A 19,308-nucleotide genomic window follows, 5' to 3' on the forward strand; every position below is an offset into this window, starting at 1 on the left:
AAAGAAGAGGAATGTCATGCATTGTGAGTCATTTGCATAAGACAGGAGGCAGCTTATGGCTGCTGAAAGTCCCTAACTGTTTCCTCAGAGAACCCTTGAGCACCTTGTTCCTCATGCTGTAGATGAGGGGGTTCATTACTGGAGGAACCACCGAGTACAGAAATGACACCACCAGATCCAGGGATGGGGAGGAGATGGAGGGGGGCTTCAGGTAGGCAAAGATGCCAGTGCTGACGAACAGGGAGACCACGGCCAGGTGAGGGAGGCACGTGGAAAAGGCTTTGTGCCTTCCCTGCTCAGAGGGGATCCTCAGCACAGCCCTGAAGATCTCTACATAGGACACCACTATAAAGACAAAACACCCAAATGATAAACAGACACTGACCACAATAAGCCCAATTTCCCTGAGGTAGGAGTGTGAGCAGGAGAGCTTGAGGATCTGGGGGATTTCACAGAAGAACTGGTCCAGGGCATTGCCCTGGCAGAGGGGCAGGGAAAATGTATTGGCTGTGTGCAGCAGAGCATTGAGACACCCAGTGCCCCAGGCAGCTGCTGCCATGTGGACACAAGCTCTGCTGCCCAGGAGGGTCCCGTAGTGCAGGGGTTTGCAGATGGCCACGTAGCGGTCGTAGGACATGATGGTCAGGAGATAAAACTCAGCTGACATCAAAAAGACAAAGAATAATAGTTGTGCAGCACATGCCTTGTAGGAGATGTCTGTGTTGTCCCAGAGGGAATTGGCCATGGCTTTGGGCAGAGTGGTGGAGATGGATCCCAGGTCGAGGAGGGAGAGGTTGAGGAGGAAGAAGTACATGGGGGTGTGGAGGTGGTGGTCACAGGCGATGGTGGTGATGATGAGGCCGTTGCCCAGGAGGGCAGCCAGGTAGATGCCCAGGAAGAGCCAGAAGTGCAAGAGCTGCAGCTCCCGCCTGTCTGCAAATGCCAGGAGGAGGAACTGGCTGATCGAGCTGCTGTTGGACATCTGCTGCTTTTCACCAAGGAGCACTAACCAAAGAGAAAAATAAGTAAAGTTACATAAAAACTGTCTAGAAAATGAAAGAAAAGCTCTCTATCATCTTTTCCTGATATAGACACACACACTTCTCTACGAGACCCTCCTTCAGCTTTAAGCTTGGATCTCTTAGAAGCAACTATTAGTGGTGAAAATTTTCTTATCAAAGCAGTGCTTTACCAGAGGGGTCATCAGCATCTGTATGTGCTGAAGGAGGAGGAGAGGTTGCAGAAGGCAGTCTCAGGGAGGTTTCGTTTTTGAATTAGAGCTCCCCCCATCTCTCCTGGGAAATGTTCTTGAATGTCTCAAACCCTCAGCATTTCTGGTGCACTTGGGGAGGACAGAGCAAGGCAAGAGGATTGCCTGTGGCTGCGTGCAGAGAAGGGGGAGCTGGTCTGATGAAGGGAGGGTCAGCTCCTCCGCAGCCTCACAGAGGGCATTGCCCAGAGCTCCAGAGGGCAGAGGGAAGATGGACACCTGCTTGCCATGGACACATCTGCTGCCTGGAGCTGCCCCAGCCAGGAGCTCTGCAACTGAAATCCTGAGGATGCTGAGAGGCAAAGGGACTGTCCCTTAGTGCAGAGTGAGGACAGCTGCTCTGTGCATCAGTCCTGCTCTCAGCTGCACAAAGAGGCAAAGACCCTCAAGATGGGGTATCCTGATGGGAGGGTGGGCTGACCCCCAGCCCCACACCCTGTAGTCCCCACAGCCCCAAATCTCAGTCAGTTTGGATGCTGTTCCTCCATGGACACAGAAGCAGGACAGGACCTGCAGCATCAGTGTCTGAGCTGAACCCGAATCCTCACCCCCCCAGCCCAAAAAAAAGAAAGGGAAGAACAAGGGCTGCAGCAGCAGGGACAAGCGGAGAACCTGCCAAAGTTCTTCTGCCAAGGGAGTCAGGAAAGGCAGACAAAGGCAGAGACTCCAGCATTTCTCCTCTCTGGTTGGGGGGAAGGGGGGCTGGAAGGATGCTCAGAATTCAGTGCCCATGATCTGAAGGGCTGGGGGACTGTGCTGTGTGACAGAGAGCAGGGTTTAGCTCTAGGGAGGGCAGCAGCTCTGCAGGGGATGGCTGGGAGGGGCAGGAATCCCCCCTGCCATCATCTTCCAGGCAGCAGCTCCCTCTCCATCCCTGCCCATCTCTGCTGCCTGCAGCTCTTTCTCTGTCCCCAGCTCTCCTCCCTGGCAGTGCTCACAGCCCCCATCCCACCCTCTGAGTGCTCAGCTCTGCCCTGCAGACCCCTCCTGGCAGCAGCAGGACCTGTCCAGGGGCATCTCTGGGTGTGCAGGGGCTCAGGAACAGCTCAGACAAGGGATGAGGAGAACTGGGGTCTCTGTGCCTTCTGCAGAGTGCAGAAAGAGCTTTCCATGCCCTGGAGAGACAAGTGGAAGCAGAGCCTGAGGAGAGCCCAGACTGGAGCAGGAAAGCCCTGCCCTGAAGGGACTCCTGGAAAGTCCCCTCAGAAATCTTCTGGGCATCAGCTGGAGCTGTGAGCAGCCCTGAGCAATTCATTCCTCTCTCACCAGCACCAGTAGCCTGCCCTGTGCTCCCTGTCTCCTGCCAGCCACAGCTTCTGCCAGCATCAGAGAGCTCCCTGGGCAGGCTGAGAGCTGCCCCTGGCAGGCAGGCAGGCAGCAGAGTCCCTGCCCCAGCACACAGCCCCTGGGCTGCAGGACCCTGCTCTGAAGGACAGCCCTGGGCACCCCTGCCTGCACACACCCCCTCACTCCTCTTCACAATTCCCCTTCCACCTCCAGCCCCTTCCCCCCTTCCAGCTCCCAGCAGCTCTGGCTCTGCAGCTTTAGGAGATGCCTCCAGGAACTGCACCAGCTTCACTGCCCTGCACCAGACACTCACCATGTAAGAAGCTTTGAAGGTTCTCCTCCACTCAGCTGGCACTCATCCCCTCCATCTTCACCCCCTTAAAGCTCTCTCTGCCTTGCTCATCTCCCCCAGATACCCTGGCAGTGCCCTCAGCCCTGCTGCGCTCTGCAGAGGAGCTGCTCCTGCCCAGAGCTCTCTCTCTGCAGCACTGCCCACTTGCCAGCAGCTCCCTCCATCCCAGCAGCCCAGCTCACAGCTGTAATGAGCCCTCTGGGGGGTTGATGCTGAGCCCATGACAATTGCTCAAGAGGCAAGGAGAGGAAGCTGCAGAAGTTTCTTTGTCAACAAGAGAGTCCAAGGCAGAGTCCAAGTCCAAAGTTTCCAAAGTTTCTTGCCGTGTGCCTGGGTCCCCCTGAGGGACAGCCCTGAGAAAGCAGCGTCCCCTGCAGGGTGTGGGGGGAGCAGGAACCATCTCTGTCAAGTGTCTCCAGCTTTTCCACAGCTTTTCCCTCTCTCATCTCCAGCACAGTCTGTCCTGGGCTGTCCCATCCCCTGTGCCTCTTGCCCTGCAGGCTCTGCTCCTTCACCCGCCTGCCCCACCTTGCTGTTCCCTTTCTCTCCTGACATCTCTGTGTCCCCACTGCCTCTGCCTTGGCACACAGAGCCTTGGGCTGATCCAGGCTCCTTCTGGGGGATGTGGTGTTCCCCAGCATGGCCCTTGCACTGACATTTCTTTCTTCTGCTCTCCAGTCTGGGTATCCCCAGCTGCACTTTGGGCCATCCTTTCTTGCCCAAACTGTTTCCCAGTGTGAAGAAAAGCTCCACCATGCCCAAACCCACCCTTCAGGCACTCCCAGGATACTGCTCTACTGCCCACAGCCTCTACACTACTGAGCCTTGGCTCATTAGTCTCTGTACACCACCTCTGGTCTTGGTGTCTCCAAACCCCACCTTGGGAAAGCTCTGCGCATTCTGCAGCCGAAGTGAGGTGCTCAAATATCTTGAGAGAATTATTTGGGTTGGAATGGACCTCTAAAGGTCATATAGTCCAACCCTGCTGCAGTAAGCAGGGACACCCTCAATTAGATCAGGTTTTTCAGAGCCCTCTCAAGCCTCACAATGAATACCTCCAGGAATGAGGCCTCAAACAGCTCCATGGGCAACCTGTGCCATTTTTTCCAGTACTCTCATGGTAAAGAATTTTTATCTTAACATCCAATTCAATTAAACTCCTTTCTAACTCATGCTCCAACAAATTTCAACAATATTCAACAAATTTGTGTTAAAACTAAGGGGATTCCACAGCTCTGCAATGATAGATGTAGCTCTCAATACTGAGTAGGAAATGAGAAGTCTGCCTCACAGAATATTCAGTACTCTGAGTGTACAAACACAAAGAAGGTTCTGATGAGCAGCCAAGATTGATTTGCTAGGGAAAAATCTTGCTTGACTAACCTGATATCCTTCTACAAAGGGATGACCAAATGGGTAGTCGGGAGGGCCAATGGTGTCCTTGATGCATCAGCAAAAGTGATCTAGCAGATCTAGCTTGGTTTTCACACTCCTTTGCTCTGTCCTGGTGAGACCACACCTGGAATACTGGATGCTTTTTTGAGCTTCCCAGTTCTAGTGGGACAGGGATCTACTGGAGAGAGGCCCAGGGAGAAAAAGGAGGATGATTAGGGAACTTGAGCATCTCTCCTATGAAGAAAGACTGAGAGAATTTAGTCTGCTTAGCCTTGAGAAAAGAAGACTGAGAGCATTTTATGAGTGTTTATAAATATCTGAGGGGTGGGTGTCAAAAGGAAGGGGCCAGTGTCTTTTCAGTGGAACAACGGGTTTAAGCTACACCATAGGAAATTCCACCTCAACATGAGAAGAAACTTCTTGACTGTGAGGTTGTGGGAGCACTGGAACAGCCTGCCCAGAGAAGTTGTGGAGTCTCCTTTTCTGGAGACTTTCAACACATCCCTGGGAGTGTTCCTGTGTGGCCTGCCCTGGGTGATCCTGCTTTGGCAGAGGGGTTGGACTGGATGATCTCTAGAGGTCCCTTCCAACCCCTAACATTCTAGGATTCTGTGATTCTATGACCTCAGACCCTGGGACGGTGATGGGGTCCGTCCTGCTCCAGTCAGGTGAAGGACAAAGAGGGGATTGCTGAAGCAGAGTGGGCAGGGGACAGAAAGGCATGGGGTGCACCTGGCCTTTAGCCAGCCCTTTGCCATGCTCTACCATTGTCCTGTTGTAGCCAGACTGGGGATGTCTGGATTGAAGAGGTGGGTGATGTGGTGGGTGGGAAGTTCACGAGATGATGAGGGTCACAGTGCCATCAGGGATCCAAAGTCCTCCTGGCAAGCAGTGATGGTGCCTCTATGTCCAAAACTTGTGCCAAAACTTTATCCTGTCTATACTCCTTCTGTGGGATGAGACAAAAGGCACTCTCAGCCCCTTGTGGATGAAGCCATGCTGGGGAAGCCCTTGAGCAACCTCATCTGGTTCATCCTGCCTTGAGCAGGGCTCTCAGAGAAGGAGATGCTCAGGGGTCTCTTCCAGCCTGAGGTATTCTGTGACTGAGAATCATCTGGAGGGTCATGGGGATGATCTGTAGGATCATGGAGTAGGAGGAGCACTGGAAGCTCATCCTGGAGCAGCTCCAAGAGACACTACTGCTGAGTGAGGCTGATGCTGTGGATGGGATTAAGAAAGGAGTTCCATGGGGAAAGGGGCAGGGTTGGCTTCAGTTGGGTGGGAGGTGTCCCTACCCATGCATGCAGGAGCTTTGAACTAGATGATCTTTAAGCCTTCCAACCCAACCCATTCCATGATTCCATCATTCTGTGACACAGTCCCAGCCTTTTCCAGGCCTGGGCATCTCTACAGCCACCACCAGGGCTTTGTGATGCAGGGTCTGGTGCCTGGACACCATTGTCATGGGGTTCTCCGTGGTGACCCTGGGGGATATAAGGGATGTGGAGACCTGGGGTGCCCATATCTGGGAGAGCACCTCCCTCAGGAGTCAGCAGCTGCCCTGGGTGACCATGGAATGTCTGTGGCAGAAAATGCCCAAGATGTCCCTGGAGAAGGAGGTGGAAGCCTGCTGCCAGCCCTCCACAAGACCCCAAGGTCAGTGACTGAAGGAAGGGCCAGAACAGAAGTTCTCCTGCAGGCTGTGGGGAGAGGGCAGCTGTCCCCTGCAGCCCATGGAGGAGCACGGAGGGGCAGATGTGGATCTGCAGCCCATGGAGCAGCACTCTGTACCAGGGTGACATCAGTTACTAACTGAAATACATAAAATTTTAGAAAAAAGTCACATTTGAGCAATGTGAGCATGTCTGGGGTAAGGGGCAGGAAAGTGAGATGGCTTTTGTCTCTCTGTGCCTAGATTTCCTTCTTTTCCTTTCCAGCAGGGCTGTTCCATGCCAGCTGTGCAGTTGAGTTTCCAGCCCCTTAGCCTCTCTCCTGTCTCATTCTTGTCAAGGGGAAATGGGCACAAGTTGCCCCCCTGGATATTCCCACTTGACATAAAATTTACGTTTTTCCCCATGAGGGCAGTCAGACATTGGAATGGTCTCCCAGGGGAAGTGGTGGATTCCCCCACCCTGGAATATTTTAATTCTCAGGTCCACGGGGTACTGAGACATCTAACATAAGCAATTCATAAGCATCCCAAACAAAGTCATCCTAATGACCATGGGGCACTAATGTTTGGTAACTGCAGAATAAAGGGCAGCACAGTAGACTGCCCCACAGTGAAAATTACTGTTTGTGAAAGATATTTGTGCCTCTACCCTCTGTATAGCAATACTATCTGCTGGGGTGGTAGCAGACTTGAAGGAAAATAGATCATCACTAGTGTGGACTTTTCCTGTCACTGTCCACTCTGGGCTGTTAAAGTGTCAAATGGCCAGAGGCAGCTTACAATTGATCACAGGTGACTGAAGGCCTGTCTTGGGATTGCCAGATCCTACAAAACCTTTTCTGTCTGTACTCCCAAGAAAAGCAGGGGATAGCTCTGGGAAGGTTGGCCCCAAACCTTGGACCATATTGAAGGGCAGTGGCCTACTTCTCCAAACAGCTGGATGAAGGGCAGTAGCTGCCTGCAGATTTGTTCAACATCCAAGAAGCATGGAAATTCACATTAGGGCAGCAGATGACAGTGCTAACATCTCACAAGATATCTGCTGTACTGGAAGCAAAAGGAGCCCACTGGTTATTGTGCCAAAGGTTTCTGAAATACCAAACCATCTGGGTAGAACAGGATGATGTGGAAATAGTGATTACTAACACTGCCAGAAAAGGTGGCTATCATGAACTGCAAAGCACACCAGAAGGCAATGACCAACCACGACCTGGGAAATGCAATGGCAAACCTGAAGGCTAAGATGGTGACTGAGGCTGGTGAAATTGGAATGAAGTCTTTGGTCCCAGATGATAAAATACAAATTGACTGTGAACCTAGGTATTCAAAGGAGGATCAAAAATTGATTGAGGATCTGGGAGGAAAAAATCAAAAAAGGGGAATGGACTAAAACACCACGAGGCAAGCTAATAGTTCCCTTAGCATTATTGTGGACCCTGGTTATGACAGAACACAGGAAGACCCACTGGGGAACTGAAGCCTTATATAAATATTTGAACCAGCACATAGTGGCTCAACGCTTATGTGCCACTATTAAACAAGTTACACAACAGTGTGAAATATACTTACAAAGTAATCCACAAGTAATACCTAAAGCTAAAATTGGGCAGGTTGGAAAGAGAAACCATCCAGGAAACAACATCAAATTGATTTTAGAGATTTCCCAAGAAAAGGAGATTTTGATACTTACTGGTCCTAACAGATACTTTTTCAGGATGGCCGGTAGCCTTCCCGTGCCAAACTAACAAAGCTTCAGAGGTAACCAAGGTGCTGTTACAAGGAGTAACACCAATATTTGGGGTCCCTGCAGTAATATCATCAGGCAGTGGACCACATTTTGTTGCAAAAATTGTTCAACAAATCAGCAAAGTCCTGGAATAGATTGGCAACTCCATACTCCATATAAGTCCCGATCAAGGAGCCAAGCACTGCAATAAACATCCCTGCTTTAGAACCCTTCCTGGGGCGTAAAGTTTGTTTCCACACCTCACACCTTTCGACAAATTTCCAAACAATCCCCAAGCAGTGGTTGAATGCCGCAGCACGCTCACTCCACTTTATGTCCTGAGTGTGACATCTTAGGGTATGGAATGACCCTGAGTGAAATAGCTGTCTTTCAGAAGTCCTTATACCATTCTTTAATAATGTTTATATCTTCCTGCATGTAGCTTCCAAAAATATTTCTCATCAGATCATCTTTTATAGAAATGTAACCTCCTTAGAGGCAGCTTGTGCCCAGCAGATGCTTGCAGAGTGTTTTATTGTGTAGGAAACTCTCTCTATATGACAACTCTCTGTTTGCAGAGAGGGAAACTCCAGCTGTGCCTGAGTGCAGCAGTTGTCTAAGGGAGATGGGTTGGGAGCTGGTGCAAAAGAAGCCTTAACATCCAGGTGCAGCCTGCAGGGGAGAAGTCTGATGGGAGGAAAAGGCACACAGGTCCTAGGAGGGACAGGGACAATTTGCCACTGCCACCTTGCCACCACCACTACCTTGCCACCTCCACCTTGTCACCTCTGGCTGGCAGCTGACACTCGTTCAGAACCTCCACCTGGCACTGTGCTGCTGCTCCCAACTCCTCCTGTGGCCCCCCGAGCACTGCCAGGTGAGACAGCCTGACCTTTAATTGGCCTCAGCTGGAGACTCTTCATTTGGACTCCCTGGCCCTTTCCCCTCTTCACTTGCAGAGCCCCTGGGAAAACCCAGCGTGGCGGGGCCAGGGCCGGTGGGAGGCACGGAGGGCACGGCCAGCACTCGTAAGGCAGTGGGAGTGGGTGTCCCCCCTTTTTGTGTTGAGTTTTCTTCCGAAGTCAGGACATTGTGTCCGTGCTGGGTGATGCCAAGAACGACCATTCCCTTTCTTAGGGGGAAATGCAAAGTGCAGCCTGCAGGGCGTTCTTGATGGCAGTGCAGAAAGCAGCTGCCGTAGGAAAGAGAGGCTGCTGCGGGCTTTTGGAAAGGGACACTTGTCATGCATTGCTCCTCCTGCCCCTAAGGGAAGGTGTCCTGCAGGCAGGGCAGGAACGGGCTCGCTGCCGCTGCCCCCATCCCCTCAGTGTGGGACAGGACAATCGCTGCCAGCGCTCGGGGCTCCCCGCAGAGACCCCGATGATGCTGGTGCCATGCGGGGTGGGTGTGTGGGGATGAAGTGGCAGCGTGGGGACAGGAGAGAGCTGAACAAGCAGCAGCTGCTGCATGGAGGGTACAAGTGCTGGCACTGACACGTAGGGGATGAAAAAGTGGTGGTGACAAGGTTCTGGAGGCAAATTATCCCAGATCCTTTCCAAGGAGCCAATGAGAGCAATGTTGGTTTTTGGGGAGGTGAGAAGCAATGTTCTAAATGGAGTGCTGGACCTCAAAGGTTTTTATTCGCTTTCCAGGCCTTTGAAGTGTCACTCTGCATCAATAGTAGTAGAATTTAAATTTCTAAATTGAAAACCAGTAAAACAAAATTTTTCAATAATTTTTATTAGATGCTCTCTCAATTATTCTTCCTCACTGGAACTTCTCCAATTAGCTGTGCAACTCCTGAGCACTAAAAACACCACAGGGTAACTCATGGCTGCTCAGTACTGTAATGGGCACCATAGTGTCTGAGGGACTGAGTCCATGATCCTCAGGTACTGAAAGAAGACTGAAAAAAAACACTCTTTAGAAGTTAAAGCCAAAACAAAATCCAAAACTATCATGAAGTATTGATTGGCTCCATTGGATCCCATTACTGACAAAGCCTCCCCAGAGACTTGTTAGAGAAGGACACTGGAGGCCATGACTGCAGTGAGGAAAAGGTTCTGTAAAGGTGGCTCTGAAGCCACCTGTATTTATTTATTTATTTATTTTATGGATCAGTCTGGACAAACTCTGAACCCTAGGAAATGGGAAGGCAGAGCCCATCCCTCACTTGTGGGTCAGGACTCTTCCTAGGGGCAGTGGGATGTGAAGATGAGCAATAAATACTGTAGGAAAAATGCACAACACCTCTCAAGTACCCCAAGAAGGGTCAAGGAAAAAACCAAGTCCAGATAAAGGGACAGGAGGGAGAGGTGGGCCCATGAAAATTTCATGAGGTTGAACAAGGACAAGCACAAGGTCCTGCACCTGGGTTGGGGCAATCCCCAGCACAAATACGGGTTAGGCAGAGCATGGATTGAGAGCAGCCCTGAGGAGGAGGAGGACTTGGGGGTGCTGGTTGATGAGAAGCTCAGCACCAGCTGGCAAGGTGTGCTGGCAGCCCAGGAAGCCAAGCATGTCCTGAGCTACACAAAAAGCAGCATGGCCAGCAGGTCAGGGGAGGAGATTCTGCTCCTCTGCTCCACTCTGGTGAGACCCCACTGCAGTGCTGGGTCCAGTTCTGGAGCCCCAAGCACAAAAAGGACCTGGAGCTGTTAGAACAAGTCCAGAGAAGGCCACAAAGATGATCAGAGGGCTGATCATCAGGAGGTCCATAGGACCTCTCTGCTCTCCAGCCACTCGTTCCCCAGGCTGTACTTGCCCCCAGGGTTGCCCCATCCCAGGTGCAGAATTCAGCACTTGCCCTTGTGGTTGGTGATTCAGCACTTGCTGCACTTGTGGTTCAGCACTTGTCCTTCCTGTGCCTGCTGATTGCCCAGCTCTCTAACCTGCCAAGGTCTCTCATCCACAAACTTGCTTCAGATTCCTTCCAGTCCTGCACCCAAGTCACTGCTGAAGATATTGAAGAGGACTGGGCCAAGGATGGAGCCCTGCAGGACCCCACTAGTGACCAGTCACCAGTCTGATGTGACCCCATTCACTGTCAATCCTTGTGCTCCACCTGTGAGCCAGTTGCTCACCCATCACCTAGCAGGGTTGTCCAGCTGTATGATGGACATTTTATCCAGGAGGATGCTGAGAGACAGTACCAAAATCCTTCCTGAAGTCCAGAAATATTACACCCTCTGACTACCCTTGATCAGCTGGGTGGGTTACCCTGTCATAAAAGATTTGACCCAGTAGGATCCCCAAGTCATTCTCTGCAGGGCTGCTCTCAATCATTCATCTCCCAGTCTTTACTGACAGTGGGGATTTCCTCCCCCCAGAAACAGAACCTTGCATTTGGCGTTGATGAACATCATGAGTTTTGCACAGACCTACTACTGAAATCTGTCCAGGACCCTCTGGTTGTCATCCGTACCCTCAAGTGAATCACCTGTGACACTGAGCTTGGTGTCATCTGCAAACTTGCTGAGGAATCACTTGATCCCACAGTCCCTGTCACTGATGAAGACATTAATTAGTACTGGGGAGATCCACTACTATTTAGGAGGTACCTTTAAGTCCAGAAGGGACGCTCTTCATTATTGGTTTCACTTGGACATTGAGCCATTGACCATAACTGTCTGCATGAGATCTTCCAGTCATTTCCTTATCTATCCAACTGTCCATCCATCAAACACACCCCCCCTTCTAATTCAGCAATGAGAATGTTTTAGAGGATCATATCAAGTCTTGGTAGGTGATGTCTGCTTCTTATGCCCTGTTCACTGCTGCAAGTAGTCAAAGGTAGACGGTCAGGAGGTTGATAATGCCCAGCTGGGCCTTTGTGAAGCTGTGTTCCTTTCCTCAGATCACCACTCTCTTTCCTTAATCACCAGAAAAGGTGATTTTAATATGGAAGGTGTGACTTCACAGGATCTAATGTCAAGGATTTGTCTGCTAATATGTGAAAGGGACATGTAGGGGTTAAAACTGGAGTAGCTGAGATGGAGACCTGAGGCAATGATTTGTAGAGGACAGTGAAAATGGAGCCAGGATCAGGTTGGAGTGATTTGTTCAGGAATCAGGGAACACAATGAGGAGGTCACTCCTATTGAGTCACGAGGACCAGCGTGCACCCCCTTCCTTTCTAAACTCCTCAGAGTGTGACAGAACTCAATCATAAAACCAGAGCAAGTCTCAGAAAGAGAACATCAGGTAAAGAAATAACTTCTGAGTCTTTCATTTTTTTTTAAATAAGGACATAGATATTATTTTAAAAATCTTTCAAGAAGGTTCTGGTTAACAGTGGAAATGAAGGTGCAAGAACTGGAAATTTAACAATGGGATTCCTTGTGCACAAAAAAGGATAAAGAGAACAGAATTAGTAATCACCATCAAAAACTTCCAGAACGCTGGCTGGGACTGTAATGAGACACAATAAAAGTTATGAATTATATATTATAAGTGATATAAATAAGAAATAGGGAATTTTATTACTTATGAATAAATCCTGTCATCAGTTTACACAGCACCCTTGAGCTCCTGGTTCCTCATGCTGTAGATGAGGGGGTTCACTGCTGGAGGAACTACCGAGTACAGAACTGCCACGACCAAATCCAGGGAGGGGGAAGAGCTGGAGGGGGGCTTCAGGTAGGCAAAAACTGCTGTGCTGATGAATAGGGAGACCACGGCAAGGTGAGGGAGGCACGTGGAGAAGGCTTTGTGCCTTCCCTGCTCAGAGGGGATCCTCAGCACAGCCCTGAAGATCTCCACATAGGACACCACGATGAAAACAAAACAGCCAAAAGCAAAACACGAAATGACCACAGTTAGCCCAAGTTCCCTGAGGTAGGAGTGTGAGCAGGAGAGCTTGAGGATCTGGGGGATTTCACAGAAGAACTGGTCCAGGGCATTGCCCTGGCAGAGTGGCAGGGAAAATGTATTGGCTGTGAGTAGCAGAGCAGTGAGAAACCCAGTGCCCCAGGCAGCTGCTGCCATGTGGACACAAGCTCTGCTGCCCAGGAGGGTCCCGTAGTGCAGGGGTTTGCAGATGGCCACGTAGCGGTCATAGGACATGATGGTCAGGAGATAAAACTCCCCAGCAATCAAAAAGAGAAAGAAAAAGGTCTGTGCAGCACATCCCATGTAGGAGATGTCCGTGTTGTCCCAGAGGGAATTGGCCATGGCTTTGGGCAGAGTGGTGGAGATGGATCCCAGGTCGAGGAGGGAGAGGTTGAGGAGGAAGAAGTACATGGGGGTGTGGAGGTGGTGGTCACAGGCGATGGTGGTGATGATGAGGCCGTTGCCCAGGAGGGCAGCCAGGTAGATGCCCAGGAAGAGCCAGAAGTGCAAGAGCTGCAGCTCCCGCCTGTCTGCAAATGCCAGGAGGAGGAACTGGCTGATGGAGCTGCTGTTGGACATCTGATGCCACTACGGATACAGAAATCTAGTCAAAAAAAGAAAAAAAAAAAAAAAAAAAGGAAAAAAAAAAAAAGGGAGACGTTAGGGCAGTGTTAATTCAAAAAAACATTTTAAAATTTCTGCTAGAGAAACACAAACAGCTTCTCCCATTTCATGAACACCTTTGGAATGTCCCTTTCAAACATCCTGGCTTATTCCGGTTGAAAGACCAAAAAAGAGGGGGAGGAGGCATCTGTGCTGCCCTACAGGCATTGGTAAAAAGCAATAGAAAGGGATCTCAGATTAAATCCACTCTTGACATTCAAGATCTGAACATCATTCTCACCCCAATGCACCACAAGCCTGCCGAGAAGAGCTGAATGGATTCAGCACGGTTTGCTCTGGAAAAATTTCTAAAAAAACAAATAAGGAAAATTATAATGCAATAGCCCCTGGTCTTTCTGCTGCTCCACAAGTGAAACCTTCAGGATGCTGAGAGGCAAAGGGACTGTCCCTTAGTGCAGAGTGAGGACAGCTGCTCTGTGCATCGGTCCTGCTCTCAGCTGCACAAAGAGGCAAAGACCCTAAAGATGGGGTATCCTGACGGGAGGGTGGGCTGACCCCCAGCCCCACACCCTGCAGTCACCACAGCCCCAAATCTCAGTCAGTTTGGATGCTTTTCCTCCATGGAAACAACAGCAGCATAGGACCTGCAGCATCAGTGTCTGAGCTGTACCCGAATCCTTACCCCCCAGCCCAGCAAAAAGAAGGGGAAGAACAAGGACAGCAGCAGCAGGGGCAAGAGGGGAACCTGCCAAAGTTCTGCTGCCAAGAGAGTCAGGACAGGCAGACACAGGCAGAGACTCCAGCATTTCTCCTCTCTGGTGGGGGGCTGCTGAAAGGATGCTCAGAATTCAGGGCCCATGATCTGAAGGGCTGAGGGACTGTGCTGTGTGACAGAGAGCAGGGTTTAGCTCTAGGGAGGGCAGCAGCTCTGCAGGGGATGGCTGGGAGGTGCAGGAATCCCCCCTGCCATCATCTTCCAGGCAGCAGCTCCCTCTCCATCCCTGCCCATCTCTGCTGCCTACAGCTCTTCCTCTATCCCCAGCTCTCCTCCCTGTCAGTGCTCACAGCCCTCATCCCACCCACTGAGTGCTCAGCTCTGCCCTGCAGACCCCTCCTGGCAGCAGCAGGACCTGTCCAGGGGCATCTCTAGCTGAACAGGGATTCAGGAGCAGCTCAGACAAGGACTGGGGAGAACTGGGGTCTCTGTGCCTTCTGCAGAGTGCAGAAAGAGCTTTCCATGCCCTGGAGAGACAAGTGGAAGCAGAGCCTGAGGAGAGCCCAGCCAGGAGCAGGAAAGCCCTGCCCTGAAGGGACTCCTGGAAAGTCCCCTCAGAAATCTTCTGGGCATCAGCTGGAGCTGTGAGCAGCCCTGAGCAATTCATCCCTCTCTCACCAGCACCAGGAGCCTGCCCTGTGCTCCCTGTCTCCTGCCAGCCACAGCTTCTGCCAGCACCAGGGAGCTCCCCGGGCAGGCTGAGAGCTGCCCCTGGCAGGCAGGCAGGCAGCAGAGTCCCTGCCCCAGCACACAGCCCCTGGGCTGCAGGACCCTGCTCTCAAGGACAGCCCTGGGCACCCCTGCCTGCACACACCCCCTCAGCCCCTGCAGCCATCCCCAGCAGAAGGCAGCCCCATGGCCTCTCCCTCTGATGCTGCTCCAGGACAGCCCTGCTCTGCCAAACCTTTGCCTCCTGCCCACCAAAATCCTCCGCAAGGATCCCAGCAGCTGTGGCACAGGCTGCCAGCTGGAGAAGGAAGACCCCCTCCAGGAAGCCCAGCTTCCCTGCCCTGCAGCCAGAGACTCACCATGGCAGAGGCTGGGAAGATTTCTCTCTCCCCCAGCCCAGGCAGCTCTCAGCTCTCCTCCCAGCCCAGGCTGCCTTTCTCCTCTCTCTCCCTCCTCTCTCTGCCCTGCCCTGCTGCTTGCAGGCAGTGCCCTCAGCCCTGCTGCGCTCTGCAGAGGAGCTGCTCCTGCCCAGAGCTCTCTCTCTGCAGCACTCTCTGCTTGCCAGCAGCTCTCTCAGGCTCAGGAGCCCGGCCCAGCAGCACAGGACCAGCGCCAGACTTTGCCACTTGTTCAACTCTCTCGGGGCTCCCTCCAGCTCTCCCTGGGGCTCCCCAGGAACCCAATGGGACACACACTGAAGTCATTGCTCATGTCCCCTCCCTCTCTCCTTTCCAGCACAGCCAGTTCCCCTCTAGAGACACAACCTCTGCTTCTCCCACTCTCCCACTGGACACCCAGGCAGTGCCAGGGGGAATCTCCTTTCCCTCCTCTTTCCCTGCAAGCCACGGGTGACACTGGAGGTGCCAGGGGTGCTCCAACCTCAGTCAGGGCAGCTGCTCAATTGAGTGGCCAAGCACAGCCCTGATGGGCTACAGCAAATGTCAGGGCACTCCAGCACAACCACCTGCTGCTGGCACAACAGCACAGGACTGTCACATCCCATGGCCTGACCCAGACAACAGCCAAAGCAGATTCCATCTCCCAGGCCAGAGTTTCCCTTTGAGGGAAAAGTTACCCTTGGAGGGCAAACAAAGAGTGATAGCCTTCTGAGACCATCCAAATACCCCTTGATCAGATGAAGATGAAATGACACTCAAGGTCTTTTTGTCTACAGTCAAAATATCATTTCTCTTCCTCTAACAATGTTTATTTTCGAGCAAGTTTTAGGGAACACACAAATCACTGAAAAGTGTGTATGAATATATATACTATAAAACCACAGAAGTAGATACTTCGGTGTTCCGACTCTGCAATCACTCTTCGATCACAAAAACCACATACTCAAATGACATCTCAACAATGCAATCCCCTCACCCCTTGAGTCCAAATATCACAAGGCGTGATGATATCATAAGGCAATATCATCAGGCAATGGTATCATGATGGCTACAAGCTTAGCATCTTCACTCCAGCTTCTTCAGCTCAGGCAGTGGTGATATGTATGATGTGCAGAGTCCTTGTTCTTCAAGCAGGGTCACCTCCAAAGCTAAGGGTTCTGTAGCAACACCCTTGAGACTTGATGTATCTCTGAATTTAGTTTTCCAATATCATTTCTAATTCAATTGTTCAAAAGGTGCATTTGACAAACTGATATTTTTTAGAATAAGGCACTCCACACTAGAGAATTATTGGTGGCATTATATGCAGTAACTATGTACAATGATCACAAACTTCACAACAGTATAGCTTAACAAAACTAAATAAGAATGAAAAAATTACACATATCAAAATTATAAATGCAGAAAGTCCCCATTTTGAGAATATTTTTCTCTATCTTCCAACTGAAGAGGTTAATTACAACATTTAATTTTAATTCCACCATTAGTTACTATAATGATTAATGTTTATATTTTCTTTCGGGTGGGAAATCACCTTTTAAATTTGTCCCTATATTTTAAGATTCATCCTAAAGAGTACAAGAGCTATACCATTTCTCTTCCCTGAATTTCCACAATAACTCAATCCAAGCATTGCACCTGGGGTCCCTTACTGCCCAACAAGGCAGAGGAGCAGAGGGAGTCCCTGATCAAACAGGTGGATGCACACTGGAGTCCACTCCAGTCCCTCCTCCCTGTCACATCCAGCAAGACAAACCAGGCAAGGCAGAGCAGTGCAGTCCCAATCAGGTCACCTAAACTTTTGTCCCAAATCCATTTTTTTTCATCCAGGGTGCATTTAGCCAATTAAGCACACAGAGCTGAGATATTGGGTTTTTTTCCCAACAGTGGGCAGGGTTGGGTGGTGGGTGGTAATTCCACAAAGGCAGCACTTTAACACCTGTAACACCAGATGTGAGGTGACAGTGAACCTCATCATTAGTGATTACTCTGACACCACTGACTGATACAGAGTGAAAGGACATAATGTCAGATCACCAGTTATAGGAGCAATTCTTTCACTTGTAAAGAAACAAAACAGGCTTAACAAGCCTTCATTGTCTCAGTCTTCATCTGAAGAAGTCTGCAGGTCTTTTGGATGACCTGCAGCACTTTTTTTCTTTTCTGGCAATCCAAAATGCCCTACTTAATTTTTTCTCAGTTTTGGTTCTTCTGTAGACTTTGGCAATATTGAGATACCACATAATCTGCTGTTAGAGGTAAGTTTTCCATAGTAACTACATTCCAGTATCACACATACCCTTTGACTATCAGAAAAGGACTCTACAACTTGGAAAGTTACAGAGAGGGGTATGTTTATTCAGATAAACGAGGGGATAATTCCTCCAGAATCCTTGTGCACCCATCTCACAATCAGGCTTTTGTTCTAATTTATCTTATTTCTCTACATTTCCCCCCCCCCCTTTTTTTTTTTTTCTTAAAGCTTTCCCCTTTTGCCCTAGCTTACAGACATTTTAACAAACATACAGGATTTTTGCACAGGATTTTTAAACATACACATTTTTTCTACTGACACACAGGATTTTTTTACACAAAAATACCTACTGACACACAGGATTTTTTACACAAAAATACACATTTTTTCTTCGGGCCCCGCAGGACACTCAGCTAAGAGCATCGAGGGGGCGCACAGAATACAGACATACAGGATTTTTCTTCAGGCCCTGCAGGACACTCAGCTAAGAGCATCGAGGGGGCCCCGAGTACAGGATTTTTACACATACATACAGGATTTTTTACAAAAATACACTTATAACTTACGGGATTTTAACCCTAGCTTAGGCAACCGAGTGTCAGCCTGTCAGCCCAGGCACTTTTTCACAAAGTCTCTACCTTTTGTTCTTCTCCCTCCTGTTTCTGCTCTTCACACACTGAAGTTTTACATATTCATGTAACTCCAGCACAAGCCCCTGCTGCTGGCACAACAGCACAGGACCCAGAGGCAAACCCTGCCTGCTGACAGTGGGTATGTGATGGACACCTCAGGGCAGTTTAGACCATTTGGGCACTGCTCTGAGAGCAGCTGATTCCCAGCACTGCAGTGAGGCCAGGACCATCCCAGCTCTATCCATGAGATGAGGTTGAAGCACATCACAGAGAGGTCTCCATTGTGGGACCACACTCCATTGTGAAACTTTGCTGGTCCTTCTGTCCCCTTGATGGTACTGTCATAGAAGGACATCAGCTCTGTCAAACAGGACCTGCACTTCATGACCCCATGCCAATTGAGTCTGATCACCTTTTTGTTATGACTTTACCCTGTAATGCTACTCAGAATGATCTGCTCCATCAGCTTCCCAGGGACTGGAGTCAAACTGACAGGCTGCATTTTCCCAGATTGTCCTTCCATCCCTTCTTAGACCCAAGTGTCACGTTGGCTGACTTCCAGTCTGTTGGTACCTCTCCTGTCAGCCAGGACTGCTGATACCTAACAAACCCACTGCTGCCATAAGGATTTCAGGAAGGCAAAAGGCTCCACTCTGAACCTCAAGGTGTTGAGCATCACTGCACCAGAGAGGGGGACAAAGAGAAGGAGTTCTAGGGAGGAGGTCCCAACCTCAAAGCACCCAAAGCATTCTCCAAACCTTTGTACCCCAACAGCCATAAGGGATTGCTCATTGCACATTTGTATAATTTGATTATCTAATTAATAAAAACAACACCCAAACAGTATTGAACCTCAGGCTAGTGTACCTCCACCCTTTTTTGTGGCCACAACCATCTGGACACTGAAGCGTAAAGACAAATTTATGGGTCTAAATCCCCTTAAAAGGGCATCTTAATGGAAAAGGCTTCTTTGCATCTCAAAATGACACAATCCCAAATTCTCACTCCCATTTTCTTTTCAAGTCCAGCATTCAGACACCTCCCCTGACGAGTGTGTCTTCCTGATAATCACTTCCTTGTTTTACCTTATTTGCTTTCAAAGAATTTAAAGACGTGGAAGCTTGGAAACTCTAAAGCTTGGAAAATGTGGATACCTGGTGGTTCTGATGGTGAGAGATGAGATCATAGCTCTGGTAAAAACTCTTCTCACACTGGGAGCAGCTTTAGGGTCATTCACCCCTATGGAGCTGCTGATGTCTCAACAAGGTGGAGCTTTGCCTGAAGCTCTTGGAGCAGTGGGGACATGAGTAGGGTTTCTCTCCTGTGTGGATGAGATGCTGCCTGATGAGAGGAGAGCTCCTGGAAAAGCTCTTCCCACAGTAGGGACACTTGTAGGGACATTCACCCCTATGGATCTGTAGGTG

General features: G+C 50.1%; 2 protein-coding genes across 2 annotated transcripts in view; both read right to left on the reverse strand.

The window, feature by feature from the left end:
* Window positions 1-28: 28 nt before the first annotated feature.
* Window positions 29-982, reverse strand: LOC115600184 (olfactory receptor 14A16-like). Its single transcript, XM_030468415.1, has one exon. It carries the CDS (start codon window positions 980-982, stop codon window positions 29-31), a length of 954 nt encoding a protein of 317 aa, XP_030324275.1.
* An 11,229-nt stretch (window positions 983-12,211) lies between these two features.
* LOC115600185 (olfactory receptor 14J1-like) overlaps window positions 12,212-19,308 on the reverse strand; it is a 104,179-nt gene continuing 97,082 nt past the window's right edge. Inside the window, exon 3 of the mRNA XM_030468416.1 lies at window positions 12,212-13,136. Coding sequence (XP_030324276.1) covers window positions 12,212-13,111 — 900 coding nt within the window. The 5' untranslated portion in view covers window positions 13,112-13,136. The remainder of the gene's footprint in view (window positions 13,137-19,308) is intronic.

The sequence above is a fragment of the Calypte anna genome, unplaced genomic scaffold (assembly GCF_003957555.1).
Source record: "Calypte anna isolate BGI_N300 unplaced genomic scaffold, bCalAnn1_v1.p scaffold_105_arrow_ctg1, whole genome shotgun sequence".
Lineage (NCBI taxonomy): Eukaryota > Metazoa > Chordata > Aves > Apodiformes > Trochilidae > Calypte > Calypte anna.